Below are 22,850 nucleotides of genomic sequence, written 5' to 3'. Positions count from 1 at the left end.
ATAAAATTTGTTTTTCCTACTTTCACCGTCCCACGGAAGATGGTAATATTTTGTGAAAATTGTTTTTTAAGTGTGGGTTCGAAATAAAAGACCAAATGTTGATGCCTAGTAAGTGCAAAAATGACACTTATGTGACATATAATGAAGTCATGCACTAAGTAGGTTAGGTTAATTGAAAGTCTTGAAAGATATGACAATTAAAATAATGCAAAATTCCAGTTATTTAATACATAGTTAACTAAATTATAATAAAGCTGAAGGATGATAATGTTTCCATTGACAATTATACAATGATTTATTTGAAATTTCCTAAGAGAGTTACACATCATTCAACTTCTAATTATCATTAGTTTAACAAAAGCAAAAGAAACAAAAAGTGAATAGCTAGTGTCTTCTAGTTTGTACATACAAGAGTATTTTGAGCATATTTGGCCTAAAGCCTGCCTCTATCTTTATATTGCTACTCATAAATTATGACGTAGGATCAATCACTTGAACCGATTTTAAGCCATAGACCTTGATCGTCCATTAACCGTCTTCTCTATGACCGCTTTGAAGATGTAACTTGAGGTTCTTGTTGATGATTTCCACTCCGACTCATAAACTGTAACTCTTTTCTATCATAAATCTCAAGTGAAAAATCTCTTAGCATATGAGGTTTAACATCATTTTTGTTGTTGTTATTTCTATTTGTGCTAGAGCTTATACTAGCTGGAGCCATGCTAGACTTGTTCGACCCAACTTTAGGCCCCGTAGATGTTGCTGCTCCATCATTTATAGTTAACGGTCCTGCCATTATTATTGGTGGCGGACTGCTAATATTATTCGTGGCTGCAGCAGCTGTTGGTGCAGCCACAAACGATGATATTGGCCTCGTGGCCAAATTAAATACAGGTGTCCATAATTGAGGATACTGTACCACGACGTTATTGTTATTGTTATTGGTCACGTTTACTGGTGGGACCGTTGCTGGTATCATCCAAATGGCATTGGATGGTACCATCATACCCCCATTACTCATAGTCCATATCGGTAGTAATCCCGGCGGCGGAGCGGCGGCAGCAGCAGGTATTGTTGCCGGCGTGGTTGTTACCGGAGCAAATTGTGAAACATTTGCTGCATTTGTATTCAAACTTCCAACATCAATGAACTCCGAGTTTGATGATTTCCTTCTACGTTTCTGTGGATTGTTCTCGTCGATTTCTCGATTACTCGCCGGAGAACTCGTCGGAATCTTAAGAGTACCGTTGACAGAAACTGCTATCGCCGGTACAGTTCCGGTTCCGGTGGCTTCAATTATAGATTGCTCCGCATGCTCAAGCAACCACCGAACAGTTTCTCCGTCGGACTTATGACCTAGTTCTCGGGTCAATTGGAAGATCCGAGCCGCACATGTAGCAGGTATTCGGATCCTCCGTCCACGTCCCTCTACTTTTGTGTGGCGGTCCTTGGTGGAGGACCTCCGCGGCGCGGCGGCGGTAGCCACCGGCATAGGCATTGACGGAACCAAAGTATGATGATCGGAATCAAACGGTTCTTCTTTCATAGCGGAAAACACCAGTTTTTTCTCATCGGCAACTCCATCACCGTCCATTTTCCGGTCATTTAGATCTCCGGCGACGTCGTTGCTGAGCTCGGAGGTGCCACAATCATCATCTGGGTCATGAAAACTGGACATTTTTTTAGAAAAAAAGAAGAACAAAAGGTGTGAGTAGTGGAAATGGAGGATGAATCAGACGGTTGAAGTTGAAGAGGTATATAAAGGAAGAGTGAGTGGGATGATGACACGTGTAGGGGTAAGAAAAGTATGACTTTTTCTGAGTGGACCATACTGCCACAAATGGTCCTACAATTGGTGTAAGAAAAATGGATCTAAAATGTGGCCCTCTCTCACTCCTTCACTACAATAAGGTCCCCACCATAATAAGGAGGGGCCTCTACTAAGGAGAGGGGTGGGGGCATGAATAGGTATAGTCTCTTTTTTTTTTTTCTTCGAGAACACTCTTAAATTTAGTGTGAATTATTAAATTATTCTCGAGCTATTAACAGTTTTAAAAATACTTTTTACTTGACTAATTAAATAAATTTAAATATACTCGATATTGTAACATGATTGAAATATACCTCTAAATTTTTATCAAGTTTAGGATTGTTTTCAACACTTATCTCGGCGTTTTATTAAGAACATCATGCTTCTATAAGAGTTTTAGACCACTTGGTATGTCATGTGGCAGATCAGAGATGTATCGATGGTGTATCTAAATTTAGTTAGTCAAGTAGATGAGTGTTTTAAGACCGTCAATAGCTTAAAAATGCAACTAATTATAATTTACGCTGAGTTCAGAGGTATTTTCTATACTTATTTCTTTTTGCTTCATTCGATGTTCAGACTCCATATTCGAGCTCGACTAAATTTGAATTCATCCAGAAAAATCTCAGATTGAGGAATAAAACGCTACCTAACAAAGGTGTTCTCGTACCCAAGGAGACTCGAACCTAAGGTATAATAATTTCAAGAAAAAATTATGATTATTATATCATGCACTTGATTAGGAAAATTATCTCACCATATGTATTACATAAGTTGTCTCATATATATGGTGGGATAACTAATTTTATGGAAAATTACAATATATGAGATAACTGTATCTATCTGATATCCTATACCAAACAATCCCTTAGGGGTAAAGACATTATCGACTAATGAGTTTTTTTATTTTATTTTGAATTTTAATGAATAATAAATAATTTGAGATAGATATATAATGAGAACAATAAATATTTTGGGACAGATGAAATAGTACGTAACAAAAATTATAATCACCTATGACTATGGTAAATTAGTGGCTCGCAAATTGCTTAGATTGAGTTTTTTTTTCTTCCATTACAATCTTCAATTCATATTATTTATATCTTTTAAAAAAATTCACAGTTTTTAAATAGATAGGAGTACTATTTAATAGTTTTACTTGTATGAATAGTTGTCTGAGTACATTTTATCTCTCTTAAATTCTCACTTATTGAATACTCTCCAAATGATCAATATGTTAACAAAAGCTTAATACATAGTTAATTTTTTAAACTTGTTATGATATTTTATTTAGACATTCAAATTATACATATTCTAATTGAATATCTCAACTTCTATGAGAGTATTCTAATGACACACTTTCGTCTATTAAATAGTTAAGTTAACCAAATAAAACATGTCATTTAGGTATCTAACATTGAACTGATTATAACATTTCTAAAAAAGACATTTTGTGATAGGAATACAAGATAGGGAAAAGAGTAGAAAATTCATGAACTCATTATGTCAATATATGTGTTTTACAACTCCTTTTGATACTCTCATAATGTCCATTTATGACCTCATTTATTGATTTTGGAAGTTTATGTAAGAGTTAGTGTTTCAATTAATTTTGAAACAAAATTCATCCGTTAAAAGTTTAGAAATAACAAAATAATGAATGTGAGTTGTAACATTCTTTTTTGTTTTAATTCTACGTTATAGGATTTTGAAAGAAGCTTTTTAATTCTACGTTATGGATTTTTTTAAAGATAAGTTTTATTTTCAATTCATGAACCTATAATAAATTCTATTTAATTAAAAGTCTTTTTCTTGTAAAACTTTTGTCCTATAAATTGAGTTTCTTTTGGTTGAAAAGATGAGCATTCAAACAAAACTACTTTCCCATGAAAAAACACTTGTAAGACATTAATCAAAAGGTGAAATCACCAATTCAAGAATAGAAGAGCAACATTCTTGAATGCTACTTGTTTTGTGACTTAGTTGAATTCCGAAGATAGAGTTGTTATTTATTCTTCCGATTGCTCGTGGGAGAGACTCCAACTATCTTCAAGAAACGTATTAACGTGTCTCTAAGCCAAGCAAGTTTTGTTTTGGATTCCTTGTATTTTTATTATTCTTGTTCATTTGTTCTAACAATTTGAAGATAGTTGTCTCTATGGCATCCACATCAATAACAAACAGTGTTCCAAATTTGCCTAATTCTAATTTTGAAATATTTGATGGCAAAGACTTTCCTAGATGGCGTGGAAAGATGAAATTCTTTTTAAGACGATTAAAATTGGCATATGTTCTTGAGAAACCTTGTCCCGAGGCTCATAGTTTCGAGGTAGCAACGGACGAGGCTACTTTAATTAAAGAACAAATTGCCAAATGGCAAGATGATGATTACTTATGTAAGAATTATATTCTTGGAGGAATGTCCAATAAATATTATGATCAATATTATATTAAGTGCAAATTTGCTAAGGAGATTTGTGATACTCTTAAAGCTATTCATTTAGCAGAAAAGGCAAGTTCAAAGAAATTTCTTGTTTCAAATTATAAGGAGTTCAAAATGGTTGATGACAAGTCAATCACTGAACAAGTATAAGAATTTCAGCTTATAGCTAATAAAATTGCTTTATCTGAAATTGCTCTTGATGAAAACTTTCATGTTGGTGCTATTGTTTCAAAACTTCCTCCATCTTGGAAAGAGTACAGAAGCAAACTTTTACACAAGAAGAAAGATTTGACTCTTGAACAATTATTGCAGCACTTGCAAATTGAACAAGAGACACGATATCGTGACAATAACATCTTGAAGGAACCCATCATGAAAGCTCATGTTATTGATGAAAAAGCGATTAAGAAGGAATAATAAATTTTTAGGCAAATAAGAGTAAAAATTTCAAGCGTACTAATTCTAATTCAAAATCGAATGAATGTTATCATTGTCATAATATTGGTCACTATGCACGTGATTGTAAAATTCTTAATGCTGAAAAGAAGAAAGAAAAGGCAAATAACAATAAAAAAAATTGAACTGGTGGCAATGGTCACAGAAGCATTAGTAGCGGGAGATCAAGTGGAACGGTGGATAAACACTGGTGCAACTTGTCATATATCAGGTAATCGAAATTCTTTCACGACCTATGAATTAGTGCTGGGCAATAAAGTTTTGCATATGAGAAACTTATCCTCTGCTAAGGTTGTGGGAAAAGGAACTGTTGAACTGAAATTCACTTCCGGAAAGATGATCACATTGATAGACGTATTGCATGTTCCTGATATTCGAAAGAACTTGGTGTCATGTACACTTCTTTCGAAGCATGATTTTAAAATAATTTTTGAGGCAGATAAATTTATTTTGTCTAAACAAGGCATGTTTGTTGGAAAAAGAGTATGCTACAAATGCAATGTTTAAACTCAATATTGAAAATGAAAATATTTCTACTTATGTTGTGGAGTCTCTAGATTTATGGCATGAACGTCTTGGTCATATGAATTTTAGATCCATTCAACTTATGGTGAAAAATGGATTAATTAAAGACTGTGGAAATGATCATGTTGATAAGTGTATTATTTGTAGTAAATGTAAAATAACAAAGAAACCTTTTAAGTATGTATCCACACTTTTCGAGTTAATCCACACTGATATTTGTGAGATGAATTGTTTATCATGTCATGGAAAGAGATATTTTATCACTTTCATTGATGATTACTCAAGGTATACATGTCTTTCCATTAAAAAGAAAAGATGAGGCATTCGAGACTTTCAAAACGTATAAAGCAAAAGTTGAAAATAAATTGAGTTTGAAGATTAAATCAATTAGATCTGACAGAGGTGGAGAATATTTAAAATCAGATTTTAGTTTTTTTTTGTGTGAAAAAGAATGCATTCAGAAGCAATTGACTATGTCTTATACACCACAACAAAATGGTGTAGCACAAAGAAAAAAAAATAGAACTTTCATTGAAATGGTTAACTCTATGCTTAATGGATCTGGTATCACTAAAAATTTGTGGACTGAAGCTTTATTTTCTACGTGTCATATTTTGAATCGAATTCCTTCCAAGAAACATGATTCATCTTCGTATGAACTTTGGAAGAATCGAAAGTCAAATATAAATTATTTTAAAGTATGGAGTTGTTTGGCTCATGTTAAATTACCAAATCAACATTTAACTAAGATTGGCTATAAATGAGTAGATTGTGTATTTATTGGTTATTCACAAACCAGTAAGGCTTATAGATTTTTGAATCTTGAGACCCTAAGCCCTCACACAATTATTGAATCGTTGCATGCTAACATTTTTTAGCATATATTTCCTAAGAAAAAAGAATTTTTGAAACAAGATACAAGTTCTTCTATATTTCCTCTTAAAAGAAAAATAGTTGAGCTTTTGGAAGAAAGTCAACCAAGACGTAGTTCAAGATCAACCAAACCAAGAGACTTTGGACCTAATTTTCAACTATATTTAGTTGAAAAGGATATTGAAAGTTATACTAAAGCAATGTCTTCACATGATACTTCTTTCTGGCGTGAAGCTATTGATGATGAAATGCACTCTATTATGTCAAATAATACATGAATTTTATCAGGCCTCCCTCTTGGATGTAAGTCTATTGGTTATAGATGGATCTTTAAAAAGAAATTAAAATATGATGGTATCTTAGATAAGTACAAAGCTTGCTTGGTAGCAAAATGTTTTACTCAATTCATGTATTTTGATACCTTTGCACATGTAGCCTGAATGACTTCTACTCGACTCTTGATTTAGCCGCAATTCATAGTCTGATAATACATCAGATGGATGTGAAGACTGCATTTCTGAATGGAGATCTAGATGAAGAGGTTTACATGAAACAACCAGAAAGATATGTCGTTCCTGGTTAAGAACACAAAGTTTGTAGGCTTCTTATATCTCTTTATGGATTAAAACAAGCTCCAAAACAATGGAATGAGGAATTTAGAAGAGTAATGATTTCTAATGGCTATTCAATCAGTGGTGGTGATATATGCATATTTAGCAAATTTCAAGAAAAATCTAGTGTTATAATATGTCTTTATGTAGATGATATGTTGATCTTTGGAGCTGATATTGAAAGAATCAAAGAAACAAAATCGTTTTTAGCTTTTCAATTTGAAATGAAAGATCTTGGAGAAGCTGATGTAATTTTGGGCATTGAAATCATGAGATCATCGAATGGCTTGACTCTTACTCAATCAAGTTATATTAAGAAAGTTCTAAAGAGAATTGGTCACTTTGACGAGAAACCTGCTCCTATACCATTTGATCCTAGCATCAAACTAATGCGGAACTCTAGTGATGTTCTTGATCAACTAACATATTCCCAGATTGTTGGGAGTCTTATGTATGTCATGCATATTACCAGACCGGATATTGATTACGCAGTAGGAACTTTGAGCAAGTTTACTAGTAATTCTGGAATTGAACATTAGAATGCCTTAATTCGTGTTTTAAGATACCTGAAGGGTACAATTAATGTTGGCCTACATTATTCTACATTTCTAGTTGTTCTTGAAGGTTATAACGATGCTACTTGAAATCCTGATCCGAATGACTTTAAATCTATTACTGCTTGGATTTTCACTTTGGCTGGAGCATTGATCTCTTGGAAATCAAAGAAGCAGACATGTAAAACTCACTCAACCATGGAGTCAGAATTTATAGCTATGTCTTCTGCTGGAGAAGAAGCTGATTGGCTGCGATCTATGTTGATAGATATTCCTCTGTGGAGTAAGCCAGTACTACCTTTAACTATTTATTGTGATAATCAAGCTGCTATATTTCGGGCTTTAAGTGATTGCTACAATGGCAAGTCGAGACAAGTTCGTCTCAAACATAATCATGTGAGAAGATTATTGGAGGAAGACGTGATATCTCTTCAATATGTGAAATCCAGGTTTAATTTAGCGGATCCTTTGTTTAAAGGGTTAGGCAAAGTGTTAGTGGTGGAAACTTGTAATGGGATGGGAATAAAGCATGTTGTAAATTAATTGTACTTTATGGTAACCCTACCTAATGATGTAATCTTGTGTTCAAAGGAAAAACAAGTAAAGTTACAATTGTGAAGCACATCAATAAAATTCTCATTTTCCAAAATAAAATGAAATAAGCAGATGTACATGATTGAGATTTTTTTCTCTAAATAAATTTATAAGACCGATCTCGGTTGGAGTTAGTAAGAAAACTCTTGATAATTTTTTTCGATATTCCTACTGAAGAGAAGGATGAGATTATATTATCTTAATAAACCTATGAATCGATTTCGATTGGAGTGTGTGGGAATACCCTTGATAGATTTACCGATACTTTATTGTAAAGGAGGATGAGATTAATTTCTCTTAATGAAGTTCATAGACTATTTGGTCGGAGTATACAAAGTTACTCTTGATGAATTCACCGCACTAAGTGCGAAGTGGAGGCCGCTTCAATAAGATTTTAACAGGAAAATCTTAAAGCACTTGGTTAAAAGGATTCAGGACACATGGCCGTAAGGTGTCAAAGGATTTTGATTTTCACCGGAACATAGTGATATGCGTGGAGTATTTTCCTATTTCATTCAATGAACCACTTAGTTCAAGATTTGTTCACTAAGTAGTCAATGATTTAGAAAGTCTTCACTAGCTAATGGTTCAAGTCCAAAAGACACCATTATTGATGCATGTTGCTAGATTAATGTCTCAAAATATTTTTTGGATTTTTTTCAAAGATAAAAAATAATAATCTTGAAACAAGTGGGGGATTGTAAGAGTTAGTGTTTCAATTAATTTTGAAACAAAATTCATCCGTTAAAAGTTTTGAAATAACAAAATAATGAATGTGAGTTGTAACATTCTTTTTTGTTTTAATTCTACGTTATAGGATTTTGAAAGAGGCTTTTTGATTCTACGTTATGAATTTTTTTAAAGATAAGTTTTATTTTCAATTCATGAACCTATAATAAATTCTATTTAATTAGAAGTCTTTTTCTTGTAAAACTTTTGTCCTATAAATTGAGTTTCTTTTGGTTGAAAAGATAAGCATTCAAACAAAACTACTTTCCCTTGAAAAAACACTGTGAGACATTAATCAAAAGGTGAAATCACCAATTCAAGAATAAAAGAGCAACATTCTTGAATGCTACTTGTTTTGTGGCTTAGTTGAATCCCGAAGATAGAGTTGTTATTTATTCTTCCGATTGCTCGTTGGAGAGACTCCAACTATCTTCAAGAAACGTATTAATGTGCCTATAAGCCAAACAAGTTTTGTTTTGAATTCCTTGTATTTTTATCATTCTTGTTCATTTGTTCTAACGGTTTAATCACCTCATTTTTCAAACAAGTTCTCACTCTGTTTGTCTTTCATGAACAAAGTTATCTGATATTTGTTGTTGATAGAAGGTGATAAACATCTTGAGAATTAGCCATGGTACACAAAAATTGATCCAAACATCACGATTCACGTTCATATAAAAAAAAGAACCATGACCTCGAGAGTCTAGTCATAGAAGTACCACTAGATAGAGAGTGAGTTACTACTTCATTGGATGTTTGGGGGGAGGAAATTCATCTTCAAATTTTCCCTTCCTTTTAATGTTTTTTTTTATTTTAACTTTCCTTGTTTATTTTATCGATCACAATGATGTGAATCGAATTCGTTGTATTTAGTATACAACATCATACAAGATGATGTGTTGAAAAGTTTATAGACATATATATTTTGAAATAATTTAACTTTAGACTATTTATTTTTTATCCTTAATTAATAACAAGCATTCATAGCCATAAAAATATTATCTATGACATGTTCAAGATATGTAATAAGTTTCAAAACATTTTTTCGTCTAAACTTTATAACTAGTCAAGCACCTCCACATAAAATAAAGAGAAAATTTCATGTACACTTAATATTATAGTGTTCATTACCTTTATAGATACCTTTATTTTGGATTATCAAAACTACCTTTATAGATCCCTTTGATAATTCAATTCCTATTTTTATTCATAATTATATGGAAAATAAAATTTTTATTTTCCTTCTTTTGCTACTCACAAATCACCTAAGATTGAATCCATTTGTGAATTCAATTCCTAATTTTATGCATAATTATATGGGATATTCCATTTCTGTTTTCCTTCTTTTGCTACTGATCACATTAACCTTTCTTTCTAAAAAAATCATCTCTTAATGCATCAACAAAATTACTCCCTCCGTTCCTTTTTAGTTGTCATGCTACGCTTTTTGAAAGTCAATGTGACTAATTTTCAAAGTTAAATTAGATTACATTATTTTGGTATTTTAAGCTAAAAATTTAGATATTTAAAAACTATATGAAAAGTACTATAAATTGCAAAAAAATTATATATCAATATGATGAAAAAATACATCGTAAAATGTTAGTCAAGTTCTTATTGTTTGACTCTAAAAAAAATAAACCATGACAACTAAAAGGGGACAGAAGAAGTATTTGTTTTCATGCTTCCAAAATCTACACAATGTTGTCTTAAACATATATTTGATATTTTTATACATGTCAAAAATATGTGAATGTACTATTGATATAGTAATAAATTTTGAGAATTTTCAATACATTAAGCATATTAAAGTCCATATATTGGCTCAACCAAAATGGCCCAAACACTTGTCCTATGGTAACATTCCTATCCAATCATGCATAGGCCCAAAATGAACTAAAAGTAGCCATTGATACTTGTCTCCGTCTTATATTAGTTGATTATTTTTTTTACACGTGTATTAAGAAATCATAAATAAGAAGACAAACAATATACTACAAAGTTATTGTCTCATCATTTCTATCGCATGTATTCCCTCGTTTCAATTAGTTTGGTTTATTTTGACGTTTAAAAAAGTAAAAAAGCGTTTAAAATGAATGTATCAAAATGCCCTTAAACATGCAAGTAGAAAGTTAAATTTAGAGAATTGCTAAAAAGGGGAAGTAAACCAAACAAACTGAAACAGATGGAGTATCATTTTTCGATTTTATTCATGATGAAATAAATACCATTACAACATTCAATACAACAATAAAGGAAAAAAGATGCCGAAAATCAGAAACAAAGAGAGAAGAGAGAAAAGCCAACCCCAAATATTAGGACTGAAAACATAGTTGATTCATTGAACAAGACATAAAAATTGGATCTTTTCTCTAAGTTTTCAAGCTACTGGTGTCTTCCTATTTGGCTTGAACACATTCTCAATGAGGGACTCCTTGATGGACTTCATTTCTGGGAATTCCTTGCTCAATTTCGAAGCATCGAGCTCATTGTTGCTTCGTGGAGCGACAATGACCTTTGCTTGGTCCTCGATTGTGAAGTTCTTCCAGCGGAAGCTTGGGTCAATATAGTCACGGTACATCTCCAGGATCTCGTTATGGCTAACAACTCCAGGATTTGTGAAGTTCCATATGCCAGTGAGGTTTCTCTTTGCCATCTCGATGGAAATAGGGAGAAGTTCATCCAAGATTGTCATCGAGTTTGGGATGTTTACTACCTTCTCGTATTTAGTGATCTTGGTGATGAAGTTTCGGGGGTTGGTCAAGTCTGCGGAGATGGGCATTCTGACTCGTAGTGTACAGACGTTGTCGTAGTTTTTCAGCAATTCCTCCACCTGAAATGATCATCAGCCGAAGTAAGAATAACGTTGAATGTTTTAATCACACTCCAAACATTAGGTATGCCCCAAACAGGTGTAATAGATGGCGGTGATCAAGATTGGAAACCTTCTTCCAGTATGGACAAGGGTTAAACTAACTACATGGACAGCCTGGATCGAAAAGTTCCACGAATACCAAAGGAACGTTGTAGACCAAGATATATAACAATCTGAATGAAGCTCAATGACAGAGAGCAACCAATGACATAAGAAAGAATTAAACAAGACAAGAAAAACAAATATTGCAACATTACTGAACAATCTATATGGATCCACATTAGATCACTAATTAATAAAAATCTACTTAATCAACTAGTAAAACAGAAAAAGTCATAGATCCATAAATGCATTAGCTAAACAGATCTCAAAAACACAATTAGATCAGAGAACATAAGTAATCAGTGAGTTAATTCTCACCATAGCTTTAGTCTTTGAATAGAAAGATCCGATGAAATTAGGAGTATCCTCTTCCTTGAATCCGATACCCGACCCTAATATATGACCCGAATCGTATTCAAAAATACACCCAGTAGCATAGTTGATAAGGATCAACCCTTTCTCTCTACAAACATCAGCAAGCGTCAGCGTGCCGACCACATTAGCTCTGATGGTCTCCACCTTATGGGATTCACACCAGTCAACGTTTGGCCGGCCGGTAACACCGGCGGCGTTGAACACATGGGTCGGTTTGACGGTGGTGAGGTCGGACTCTAAGGAGCTCCGATTCTCTAATCGACCCGACCCGTATTTGTATTCTATGCCTTGAGCTTCACAGAGCTTACCGAGTAAGCCACCAATCCAACCGGTTTTGCCATAGATCAAGAACTTGTATGGCTTATCTTGTGATGAACCATTAGCTGGGAAACCCATAATGGAAAGACAAAGAGTAAATCTTGTAAGAGAAAGAGAAAAATGGTATTCGAAAGAGAATGAAAGTGGTGAAGAAAATGAAGTATTTATATACACGGTTTATAGCAACAACAGGTGGATGGACGAAGCATAGACAGATCTAAAATAGGAAGTCACTACTAATATTGTATAATCGTTACGTTTCAAAATAAATGTCACTTTAGTGAAAATGTTAAAAGAAGTGTCTGCTTAATTTTGATGGTTACTTAAAAAGTCTCATTTTATTTAACAATACATTTGGTGTTATTACATCATCTCTTTAATATTTTTTCATAGTTTGTCTTTATTTATTATTTAATAATCATATTACCATGTCTGTTTATAATAGAATACATTTTTTTGAAGATTTATTATTCAAATTATTGATATGTAGAATTATGTTACGATAGAGAATGATACAAGCTATCTGAATATTATATTCATTAAAGCAATACAATATACGAAACACCACGTAACAACCATCATTTTGCTTCGCAAAAGTCAATTTAACTAATTTTTAAAACTAAATTAGATTAGATTGATTCAATAATTTGAAATTCAAATCTAGATATTCAAAATCTAAATTCTATGCAGATGATTGATAATTACTAATGACATCTAAGAGTATAATCTAATAGTCAAGTTGAAAATTATGAAGTCTTGTGTTCAAATTCATGTACAGTACTGTTTTTTTGACACTATAATTATTACTTATCAGTCTCATTTATATGATATATTTTTTAGTTCGTTCAAAAAAAAAAAAAACACATTTCTATATTTAGTAGAGTAATTTTAATTTAATAATGTTCATTCTATCCTTAATTTGTAAAATAATATATAAATTTATAAATTATATAAGTAGACGTAAGAAATAAATAAATGCCAAGATTGTATTAATGAAAAATTTAGGCGGTCACTCAAAAATTTGGATTTAACGTGGGAAGGAGTGATGTCTTTATTTGAACAATATATGTGGGTGAGACATGAGAACAACTCATTGTGGAAATTATGAAGCTACCAAATCAGACAATATATTTATGTATTATTATCACTATGGCCCTAATAGAATTTTTATTTTATTTTATGTGTTTGAGTCCTATATTAAATTTATTTTGTTCAAATATTATAAGTAGTAATGGTCCATGTTAGTTTAATTCTTTTAAACTACTAATTTTAGTTTAACATTTCAGAAATCATCGTACATAGACATATTATTTTTAATTTGCCTAATGTATATTGTAACGATCCAAACCGTCATTATTTAGGAGAAACAAAAATTCGGGAAAATCTAGGCCATTGTCCCGCCAGAGCGGGGTAAGTTGACGCCAGAGCGGGATAGGCGAGGCAGAACGTAAATTACGAGAAATCCTATTTTCTACATCTTTCTAAAATACCTAAATAAATCGTAAAACACCCAGAAACCTCAGAAAAGCTGCTCTAAGCTTGGGAAGGAAGGAGAAAATTTCTAGGAGGATGGTGATATCTTGCGGATTCTTGGCCAAATTCCCGGAATCGAAGTCAAAAACTCTGTGCAACTACTTGGCGCCCAGGTAGGCTAGGTTTTATGAATTGAGTAGTTTAAATATGTGCTCCTTGCGTAATATATGTAAATCAATGGTAAGGTTTATGTGTAGACCTTCGTACACCGAGTGAATTCCATGGGTAATTTCTAGAAATCAAGTAATTGGGTTTATATCTTGAGAAGAGAAATTGATTACTTGTTAGGGATTCTAGAATTGCTATCTCGGATAGAATTGTTTCAAGAATAAGGATATAAAGTCATAAATGTGCCTTTTTGGCATAGTCTGGTTGCAGGATTGGTGAGGTTTTATTAGGTAAAGACGAAGAAAATCTCCAACAGCTTCTATTCTTCCTTCTGTATGGTGGGAGCTGTGTCTTTCAATTATCATGTCCAGTTGTACTCTTAATAGCTCTTGTACCTGTTTAGACTAGATTCTTGGAAGTGTTAATTACTTTACAAGCCTTAACGAAATTGTTTTAAAAGTTTTTAATAAAGAATTCTGTTAGTACGTTATTTCCATTTATTTAATTTTCCACATGTTTTAAATGTTCGGTTATGAGGGTTCTCCTACTAAGGTAGTAGTATGTAGGTGCCCGCACGGCCCGGTGAGTTGGATCGTGACAAATAACTTCTATATAATATAGGCACACATATGCAAAAAGTTATAATCACTTTTTGTTATTGGAATAATTAATCCACATTTTTTTCCTTGTTATTTATAGTATCGTATTTTATAAGATATAAATGTTTATAAGAAATATATTATAGTAATATCATTATTTATTTTAATAAGAATTAATGCAATTTGATAAGACTTACGAAGACTTGAATAATTTAATTCAAAATTCTAAAATATTTCTACAGTTAAAAAATTGGGTTTTCTTTTAAGGGAAAATTATATAAAATAACAAATTATTAATTCAAATTAAATGTTATAATCACAGTTTGATTTAATTGTAACCCGTAGCAAACTGTTGTCATTTCGCCTCTCTCCCTGAATTTCTCGCTCGCCACTCTCGTTTCTCGCTGGGCAGTCTCTCCTCGTCTCTCTCACTTTATACAAACACAAATGTATAAAATGTGTTTGTGTTTGTATAAAGCGAGAGAAAATTGTATATATACATATCTTTTCGTTCCCCTCTCTCCTAGATCTCGCTCGCCACTCTCACTCGCCTCTCTCACTTTATACAAACACAAATGTATAAATTGAGTTTGTGTTTGTATAAAGCGAGAGAAAATTGTATATACAAATATAAATACATATATTTTTGTCCTATACACTTATAATTATACAAATACAGATCTTTCCTTGTCCAGTTTTCTTTTGTCTTTCTCTCTTTCTCGCTTTATACAAACACAGATTATACAATTGATTCTTTTGTATATGTAGATCGAAACAGATTATACAATTGCTTCTTTTGTATATGTATAGTGAAATATACATATTAATAGCCATATCAAACATAAAGTTTGCTATAGAACGCAATTATGCAAATTATATCTATAGATACAAATATGATTTTTATGTTTGCTATATGTGAAAGTAACAATATTTTTTCCTCAAACTTTAAAATCCTTGATTTATAGTTAACAAAAAACATACTCAACGAACATATAATACAATTAAAATGATCTTTTAAAGTTTAATTTTGAATTTTAATTCTCAAGTCGAGGGTCTATTAGAAATAATTTCTCTTTCTATGAAATAACAGTCAAATCTGTATATACTCTACTTTCTTCATATTCTATTTTGATGAATTATACTGAATATATTATTTGTTTAATTTTTAGTTCTAGGAGATAGATCCTTAATAAAGAGTGATTTTTTTTTAGCTTAATTGCACATGGTGCAAAGGCAGATTAGTATTGGATAATAAGTTTTGAATGCCTAATGCATAAACCATTTTTCTTTTTATTGCTCGATATGAAGTTTTTATTATTTTTTTAATTTTGAAGAAGCTAGTTATTCAATAATTTAATATAGGACTAATGAATAATTTCTTGAACAATAATTTAATATATTCAATATACGGTGACTCAATTAACTGTAATTATCTAATAAAATAATATTCTTATTTTCTTTATGATTAAGAAAATAATTATGGGGATACTCATGTTAAGGTAAAATCTATTTCTAATGATAGTAGACTAAGAGAAATTGGTTTTGAAAAACTGCAAACCTTTTGTCTTTTTCAAATAAACAAAAAAAATTATTAGAAAATTAGTAACCCTAGAAGTTTTTAAAAAGAACTCAGTATATTTATTTTATAAATTTTAAATATCTGATTTTATATATTATTGCACAGATCTCCAAAGATTCCATTTTCTTTGAGGAATATTAAAAATTAGTTTTCTATTCTTGTTTCAACCCCCAATGAACTTAAAATATATACCAACATGAGTCATAGTGCAGTAATGAAACTGCTCCACCAAAAACAAAAAAATGCTCTGTTGGTGAAATATTACAAGCTCAATTTTGATCACTTTACTCATAAAGACTTTTCTTATCAATCGTTGTCGATTCAATAATAACAACATACTCGGTGTAGGAAAAATCACTATTGAGTCAAAATTATCAAAATACAAAAACACCTTTTTTTCATTCTAGTTTGTATATATATTAGCATGAGTTGTAGTGCAGTGATGGAACTGCTCCACCTTAATCAGAGGTCTCAAATTTGAGCCTTACATATGGGGGAAATCCTGTTGGAGCATCAAAATGTGCATTCATGGTTTGCATTTGGTGCTTTGCCACATCTTGCGAGGAATAATGCGCCAAACATTTGAAGAGTTGACCACTTTTGGTGAAAATCCAATCTTCTACCTGTAGGATATTATAAAGCCACTCTAATGAAAACAAAAAACAAAAAAAAATGCTCTGTTGATGAGATACTACAAGCTCATTTTTTATCACTTTACTAATAAAGACTTTTCTTTTCAATAGTTGTCGATTCAACAATAACATACTCGGTATAGTTCCACAAGTGAGAAATCGCTCTCTGAGTCAAAATCATCAAAATACAAAAACACCTTCTTTTTTTCATTCTAGTTTGTATAACCAACACTAGGCAAACACCAGTTCATTATGGTGCAGAAACAATATAAAAGAATTAATCTCAGGCTGCAGAATGAGGATTCTTGAAAATCCCTTAGATCAGATGGTGAGATTTTCTTGAACACCGGTGAATGTACCTATTATCTTCCCTCCGATATCTGGAAAAGTTTCACAGCCAGGAAGTGACTTGACTTTCCCCGTTCGATCAACTTCAACAGGATACTTAAGAAGGTGGCCTTTCATTTCAGTTACTTCATCAGCCGCGTATTGTAGCCAGTTGTGTTCACCAAATACTCTTATCCGTCTCACGCATTCAAGGCTCTCTGGATGCTCAAAGCATTGCTCTAGAGTTCCCGTGTGCTCTGCCCACAGTGACATCCTATATCCATATATCTGCAGTCGAGATGTAATAGCAACTGAGTCACACAATATAACTTCTTGGAACAAAATGCATTAAGAGGTTAAAAGGAGAAAATTACGACAGTACAAGAAATGTTCCAAATTTACCTGCGCATGTGGTCCAGCATGTTTGTTGGCCCATGTATGATGAGGCTGATACGCGCCCATTGCAATTTCAGTATCCCTGGTGCCTTCCAGAGAACGTTGATTGATGTTTGCAGATCCCAATATGACATACTCATCGTCTACAATCATTCCTTTTGAGTGAACATAGATCATAAAACGACGACTTTTCTGAGTGAGTTCCTGAATAAGGATGAATTACATTAATAACAAAGATCAGAGCCTGATAATTATTGGAGAATGATGAAAAACAAGCTAGCATAGTCAGAGGAACAGTCGATTACCTGAGGTGTATTTGGCTTCGAACTTCTGACAACTGTAGTTATTCCATTTTCCGGAACCTCACGATTGCCAAGGCAGAAGAAAATCAAATAGTCCTGGGGTTCATATGTGTTTTCCAGTCCTACCTCTTGTAAAGCTTTGTAAATAGTTTCATACATCATCTGCATGGTATTGTGCTGCAAATACAAACAACATAGGTTATGAAGTGCATAAAATATGCAGCAAAATCTGAATGCTACTCTAACATGCAATTAGGCCTAAAGATATCGAAGCACAGTAAACGGTATGTGTCAGCTGTTTAAGTTGGGTAAGAAACACTTGAAGGGACAAAGAACTAATTTGTCTTATGAGAAAAAAAAAGGACTAGTAATTTATAGAAGAAGAAATCAATAACTACATCATATATCAGATTACTACAATCACATTTTGCATGACGAAGACTATGTCACAGAAACTATGGACTAGAATATACCTGCCAAAAAAGTATTCTCTGAGTAGCGGTACTGGTTGGATTGCCCTCTGGCCACATAGGAAGAACTATATATGCTGCAAACCTCTCATTTGCTCGTATTTTGTTGGCAATTTTTAGAGCAATTTCCATTGGTATCAAGTTATTTGCACCTAGAGATAGAAAGAAGATTTACAATCACTATATAGTAATTCTTTACTTTCACATACGTCATGATGAACGATAAAAAGACAACTTTGACTTCACAATTGCCATACAAGAAGTGGGTTTGACTTCAGCAGTTCAAATATAATAATGAGTGGAGCAGTGAATAAGATACGGAACAATTACACAAATCTTTTTTCACATGGACTGTCTAGTCACTTGTGATATTAGACTGATTTATGTGGAGAATATTCGAGAGAGATTGATTCATAGTTCATTAAAAGAATAAGAAATCTGTTTCCCCGTAAAAGTATTTGAGTCCTCACCTAAATTTTGGTAGTTACTCCAATTATAGGAAGATCCTAGGAAGTACTGATTCTCGATGTAGATGAAATGCTGGGCAGCTCGAATTGCCTTTACATAGGCAGTATGTATGCTCATGTCTATCAGCACATTCTTACCGCACACTAGGTTCTGTTACAGGATATGGTCAACACATTGGTTAGCTTATGATATATAGTTGGCATGTGTTTTATATATTGAAGCATTTAGAAGCAAAATCTTGCCATGTTAGTGGCTTCTTTGGGATCTTTGGGGAAACCTTTAACAGAGTTGGAGTCGATTGACCGGAAAATCTGCACGCGTAACAATGTTAGTCGGGGGAAATCAAAAGGCAACTTAACAAGCAATGGTAGATTCAACTCCTAAGTACCTGGACGTGCCATGTATCTGCATCATCTTCTCTTAGGCAAGGGACATCAGCTATTCCCAAAATATCAGGAATCCTGTCAAGTTTGAGTAATGCATCATCATGTGAAGCTTTCATCTTTTGAAGTCCATGGCGCTTTGAAGCCTTCAACCAGCGCTCCTCAAAGTTACTTAGGACATCATATGCAGCAGGCCCCTCGATCCGACTATGCAAATCATGCCAAGGTTCTCTAGGACAACCAGTAGTAGGGCCCTGCCAAAGTTCAAGAAAAGATACACGTAACAAACAGATCAGGATGACAAAGATCAAATTTCAATTGCTTGTTATAAGAAGCTATCCAACCAAGTGCCTAGATAACAACTAAATTTTGTGACTTGACTTCTTTGAGCATCACTTAACCTTTTCCAGAGGGAGTTGCAACGTTATCTGATTGCATCTTTCAGCAGAACCTCCACTTCTATATCATTAAGGCAAAACTAGAGGATTAACAAAACTGTGGATCATACAATAAGTTCCCAAGTTTAGGTGTTTGAGACCTAAGCTACTATTTTCTCATGGGAAGAGAGAAGGCTATAATTTATATGTGGAATCCCAAGAGATATGTCCTTTAAGAACATTTAATGAAATAAGGCCATAAAGGAACTATCCGAGGAATGGTCAGTAATAGAAGTGTTTGACCTACCAAATGGAATAAGCCACATGTTAAGAAGCAAAAAACTTGGTGTATGACTGTATGTACTGAATTCTATAGAGAAAAAGACAACTATATCGAAAAGTCGCCACTTAATTAGTCACGCAAGCAGAAAGTTGAGTCAAAAGTAATGCATCATAGACATAATATATTCAAATATTACCGTGTAGTTAGGCTGATGAAAGTCATCCTTGTGCACATTTTGCAACGTTCTAAAGATATGGTGTGCTGGAGTATCATAACGCCCTTTGCACAAATCAAGTCCCCCAACAAAAGCCATAATCTTTCTCTGGTAATTACCAGCATCTGCATCCACTATTACAGTTTTCTGATGATGCGTGTATATTGTTTCAGTTTCCTGATGACAAAAATCAAAGTGGTTCAGTACCTAAGCCAATCTCAGGAGAGACTAAGTACTTCAGAAACAAATACACAGGCAAGAAGAAGAAGCTACACAATGGAATATACTCATTCAACAAAATTCTCCATTTTCATGAGTAAATATAAGCTTCGGAAACTTCACCATTTACTGATCAATCTATATTACAGTGCCACGAGAACCGTGAGAATTGGAGACACAAGTACAACAGTTGCTAACATGATATGGTTGGGAAATACAAAAGTCCCAGAAATGGTAATTAAATACTGTATGCATAAGTCATAAGTGATAAGCGAACCTGCTTTTTGGCCCAGCTGTGTCCTTTTCCAGCAGAACGAGGACAAAGTAGCACTTGCACTGAAGAATGCTTAAAATAGCGACGAGTTTCTTCATCATTAGTTCCCATTATTCCTTCCTACATATCACAAAGAACTCATTAAGGCTTCTTTCATAGTACTGCTTCTAGTTTTGTTATGTATAATAAAGCTACTGACTTAGAGTCAAAAGGATAATAATTTACAATATTTAAGGTTATACAATGAAAGTATGATTATCCTGTAGATATATCTGCTCTAGTTGTGCAATCTTGATAGTACGTAGAGTAAAATTCATGCTACAAAGAAATACATGTTTATGAAACTCAACAACCCGAAATGTAGGTAGAATCTATGTTAGATTATACTAATTTAATTGCTCATTCCTTAATGGCATATGGATAAAAATTATTCAGCGATTTGATTCCCCCTTTATCAATTGACTGAGTTAAGTGTTCTATCTATGTTTCTCAAGTAAAGTTCAATTCTTTTTCTTTTGATTACCTAACTATTATTGCTCAACGAAAGCAAAAAAGAGATATGATACTATGGTAAAAAAACCCAACAGAAAACTGTCTCTAGGTACTTACAGTACTTACAGTTTTGTATCCCAAAATGCTCTTAGAAGTAGGATCATCCCATATGAGCAGCAGTACTCTCACACCTTCCTGGGACTTCCTCTTGAGAATTTCCCCCAACATACTCTTCTCAGCATTGTCATTATCCCGAACAAGTGTAACTAGGTGGGTGACAGACCATCCTGTAATGTAAATCAACCGACGAGCTTGAGTGATTGCATCAAATATATCCTGCCAGCACTGTCCATGCTGATACTGCACTCTATTTTCAAGCCACAAGTTCGGGAGGCTGCCTTCAGGCACATGAGCATCCTGATAAAGTGTTACTTTGCCACCTCTTCTAAGAGGGAAGTAAGTCCCAGGCACGCCCTGATACTCGTGATCCCCCCCCACACCACCATGATAAAGGGGTACCCTCTCCATTGGAGTGAATTGAATTGATAGAGTAAGTACAGCTCCCTCTTTACACGGCTTCCCACTACTATTAAGAACCGGAAATGTTCCCTCAATCATTGCACCAGAACATAGCTGCTCTACAGAAATTCCCACAGCACCAATAATTTGTGATCCTACAACATCATTATCTTTAACAACAAACTGCACTTCTGATGCATAATGTGCCACTGGTACATAAAAATGCTGCATCCATACCGGATTTTCGCTATTGTTAATCACATAGGTCCTAGCAACTACAGCATTAGATACTGAAACTGTGACATATGGATCACTCGTAATTTTAGGAGATCCTTCTTTTTTACTACCAAGTTTTGCCAATCCTCCCAACAAGTTATCCAATTTCTTATGAAATAAATCCATGTTTGGCAAATTCCTAGCCTCCCTCACCCAAATATCCAAGTTTCCATGCAACAACAATACCCTAAGTGATCCTGCTGATGTCTTAAATGGGACAACCTGGACCCCATGTTGTGAACTTCCAGACATAGATTCAGAATAAGAGAATTGAGCCATAAAAACAACCTTCTTTTAGAAAGTCAAAATTATATATATCAGTAAGGACAGAGCATACACCAAAATAGGTAATCAGTCACAATCAATGTAAAGATCTCAACTTTAACTCAAATAACAACAACAACCACAGTCAAAAAAACAAATCTTGAAAACAGAAATTTCTCAAACAAAGAAAAAATTAACAGAATGGAGAAAAAAGACCAGCAAGAAAGCTTGACAAACCAAAATAACAAAACCCCAGATGGGAAATGATGAGCAAAAGTTGTACCAGAGGATATATAGACCAAAAAAGTTGAAATTGGAAAATGGGGTTTCGAAAAAAAATTGACTTGGTAAAAGGGCTGCTGAAACTGAAAGGAACTGAGAAAACAAAGGATACAAGAAGATGGAGTTGAACAAGTTGGACCAAGAATGATCTTTTAGAGTTTGTATTAATTAATAATTAATCAAGTAGACCAAGTTGAATAGAGAGATAATCGTATTAAACTCATGCAATCCATTTTTTGGATTTAGTTTTGAAAGATTTGAACTTTTGAAAAGTTTGAATTAGGCACCCATAAATTATAATTAGTACAAATTAAACCAAAAAGTTACACTTTGTAATGAGATTCCAAAAGTAGGCTGCAAAATTCAAAGAAAAAAAGGTGTTTCTTAGAAGCTTCTTGTGTTAATACTCCGGCAGCCGTTAATGCTGTGGCGGTCGCCAGGAAGACAAATAGTTGGATGGATCAAAGAAGTTGATTGGATTGAAAGGGAAATACTCTCTCCGTTCTTATTTAGTTGTCAACATTTTAGGTTTCACGCTTTTTAAAAAACTAATTAAGTTTATCATTGTATTTTTATTTTATTTTTAAA

General features: G+C 33.3%; 4 protein-coding genes across 4 annotated transcripts; 1 reads left to right on the top strand and 3 right to left on the bottom strand.

Annotated features, from left to right (window-relative positions):
* Positions 1-302: 302 nt before the first annotated feature.
* Positions 303-1,718, bottom strand: LOC125826556 (transcription factor TCP9-like). The gene has a single exon (XM_049505907.1). It carries the CDS (start codon positions 1,676-1,678, stop codon positions 542-544), a length of 1,137 nt encoding a protein of 378 aa, XP_049361864.1. The 5' UTR covers positions 1,679-1,718; the 3' UTR covers positions 303-541.
* Positions 1,719-3,968: 2,250 nt separating this feature from the next.
* On the top strand, positions 3,969-4,670 carry LOC125826720 (uncharacterized). The gene is made up of 2 exons (XM_049506066.1): positions 3,969-4,322; positions 4,413-4,670. The coding sequence occupies exons 1-2, from the start codon at positions 3,969-3,971 to the stop codon at positions 4,668-4,670; spliced, it is 612 nt and encodes a 203-aa protein (XP_049362023.1).
* Positions 4,671-10,769: 6,099 nt separating this feature from the next.
* On the bottom strand, positions 10,770-12,452 carry LOC125826840 (bifunctional dTDP-4-dehydrorhamnose 3,5-epimerase/dTDP-4-dehydrorhamnose reductase). Its single transcript, XM_049506183.1, has 2 exons — positions 11,891-12,452; positions 10,770-11,428 (listed from the first exon to the last, which is right to left on the bottom strand). Exons 1-2 carry the CDS (start codon positions 12,341-12,343, stop codon positions 10,976-10,978), a joined length of 906 nt encoding a protein of 301 aa, XP_049362140.1. The 5' UTR covers positions 12,344-12,452; the 3' UTR covers positions 10,770-10,975.
* A 4,352-nt stretch (positions 12,453-16,804) lies between these two features.
* LOC125826503 (phospholipase D beta 1-like) lies at positions 16,805-22,231 on the bottom strand. Its single transcript, XM_049505850.1, has 10 exons — positions 21,048-22,231; positions 20,433-20,549; positions 19,919-20,113; positions 19,068-19,316; positions 18,922-18,990; positions 18,682-18,829; positions 18,215-18,363; positions 17,745-17,918; positions 17,446-17,643; positions 16,805-17,331 (listed from the first exon to the last, which is right to left on the bottom strand). The coding sequence occupies exons 1-10, from the start codon at positions 21,993-21,995 to the stop codon at positions 17,038-17,040; spliced, it is 2,541 nt and encodes an 846-aa protein (XP_049361807.1). The 5' UTR covers positions 21,996-22,231; the 3' UTR covers positions 16,805-17,037.
* Between the last annotated feature and the right edge of the window lie 619 nt (positions 22,232-22,850).

The sequence above is a fragment of the Solanum verrucosum genome, unplaced genomic scaffold, assembly GCF_900185275.1.
Source record: "Solanum verrucosum unplaced genomic scaffold, falcon-dt-bn FXZP01000060.1, whole genome shotgun sequence".
NCBI classification, from domain to species: domain Eukaryota; kingdom Viridiplantae; phylum Streptophyta; class Magnoliopsida; order Solanales; family Solanaceae; genus Solanum; species Solanum verrucosum.
Note: the sequence above shows the minus strand (reverse complement) of the source record. Positions and strands in the feature narration are given on the sequence as shown.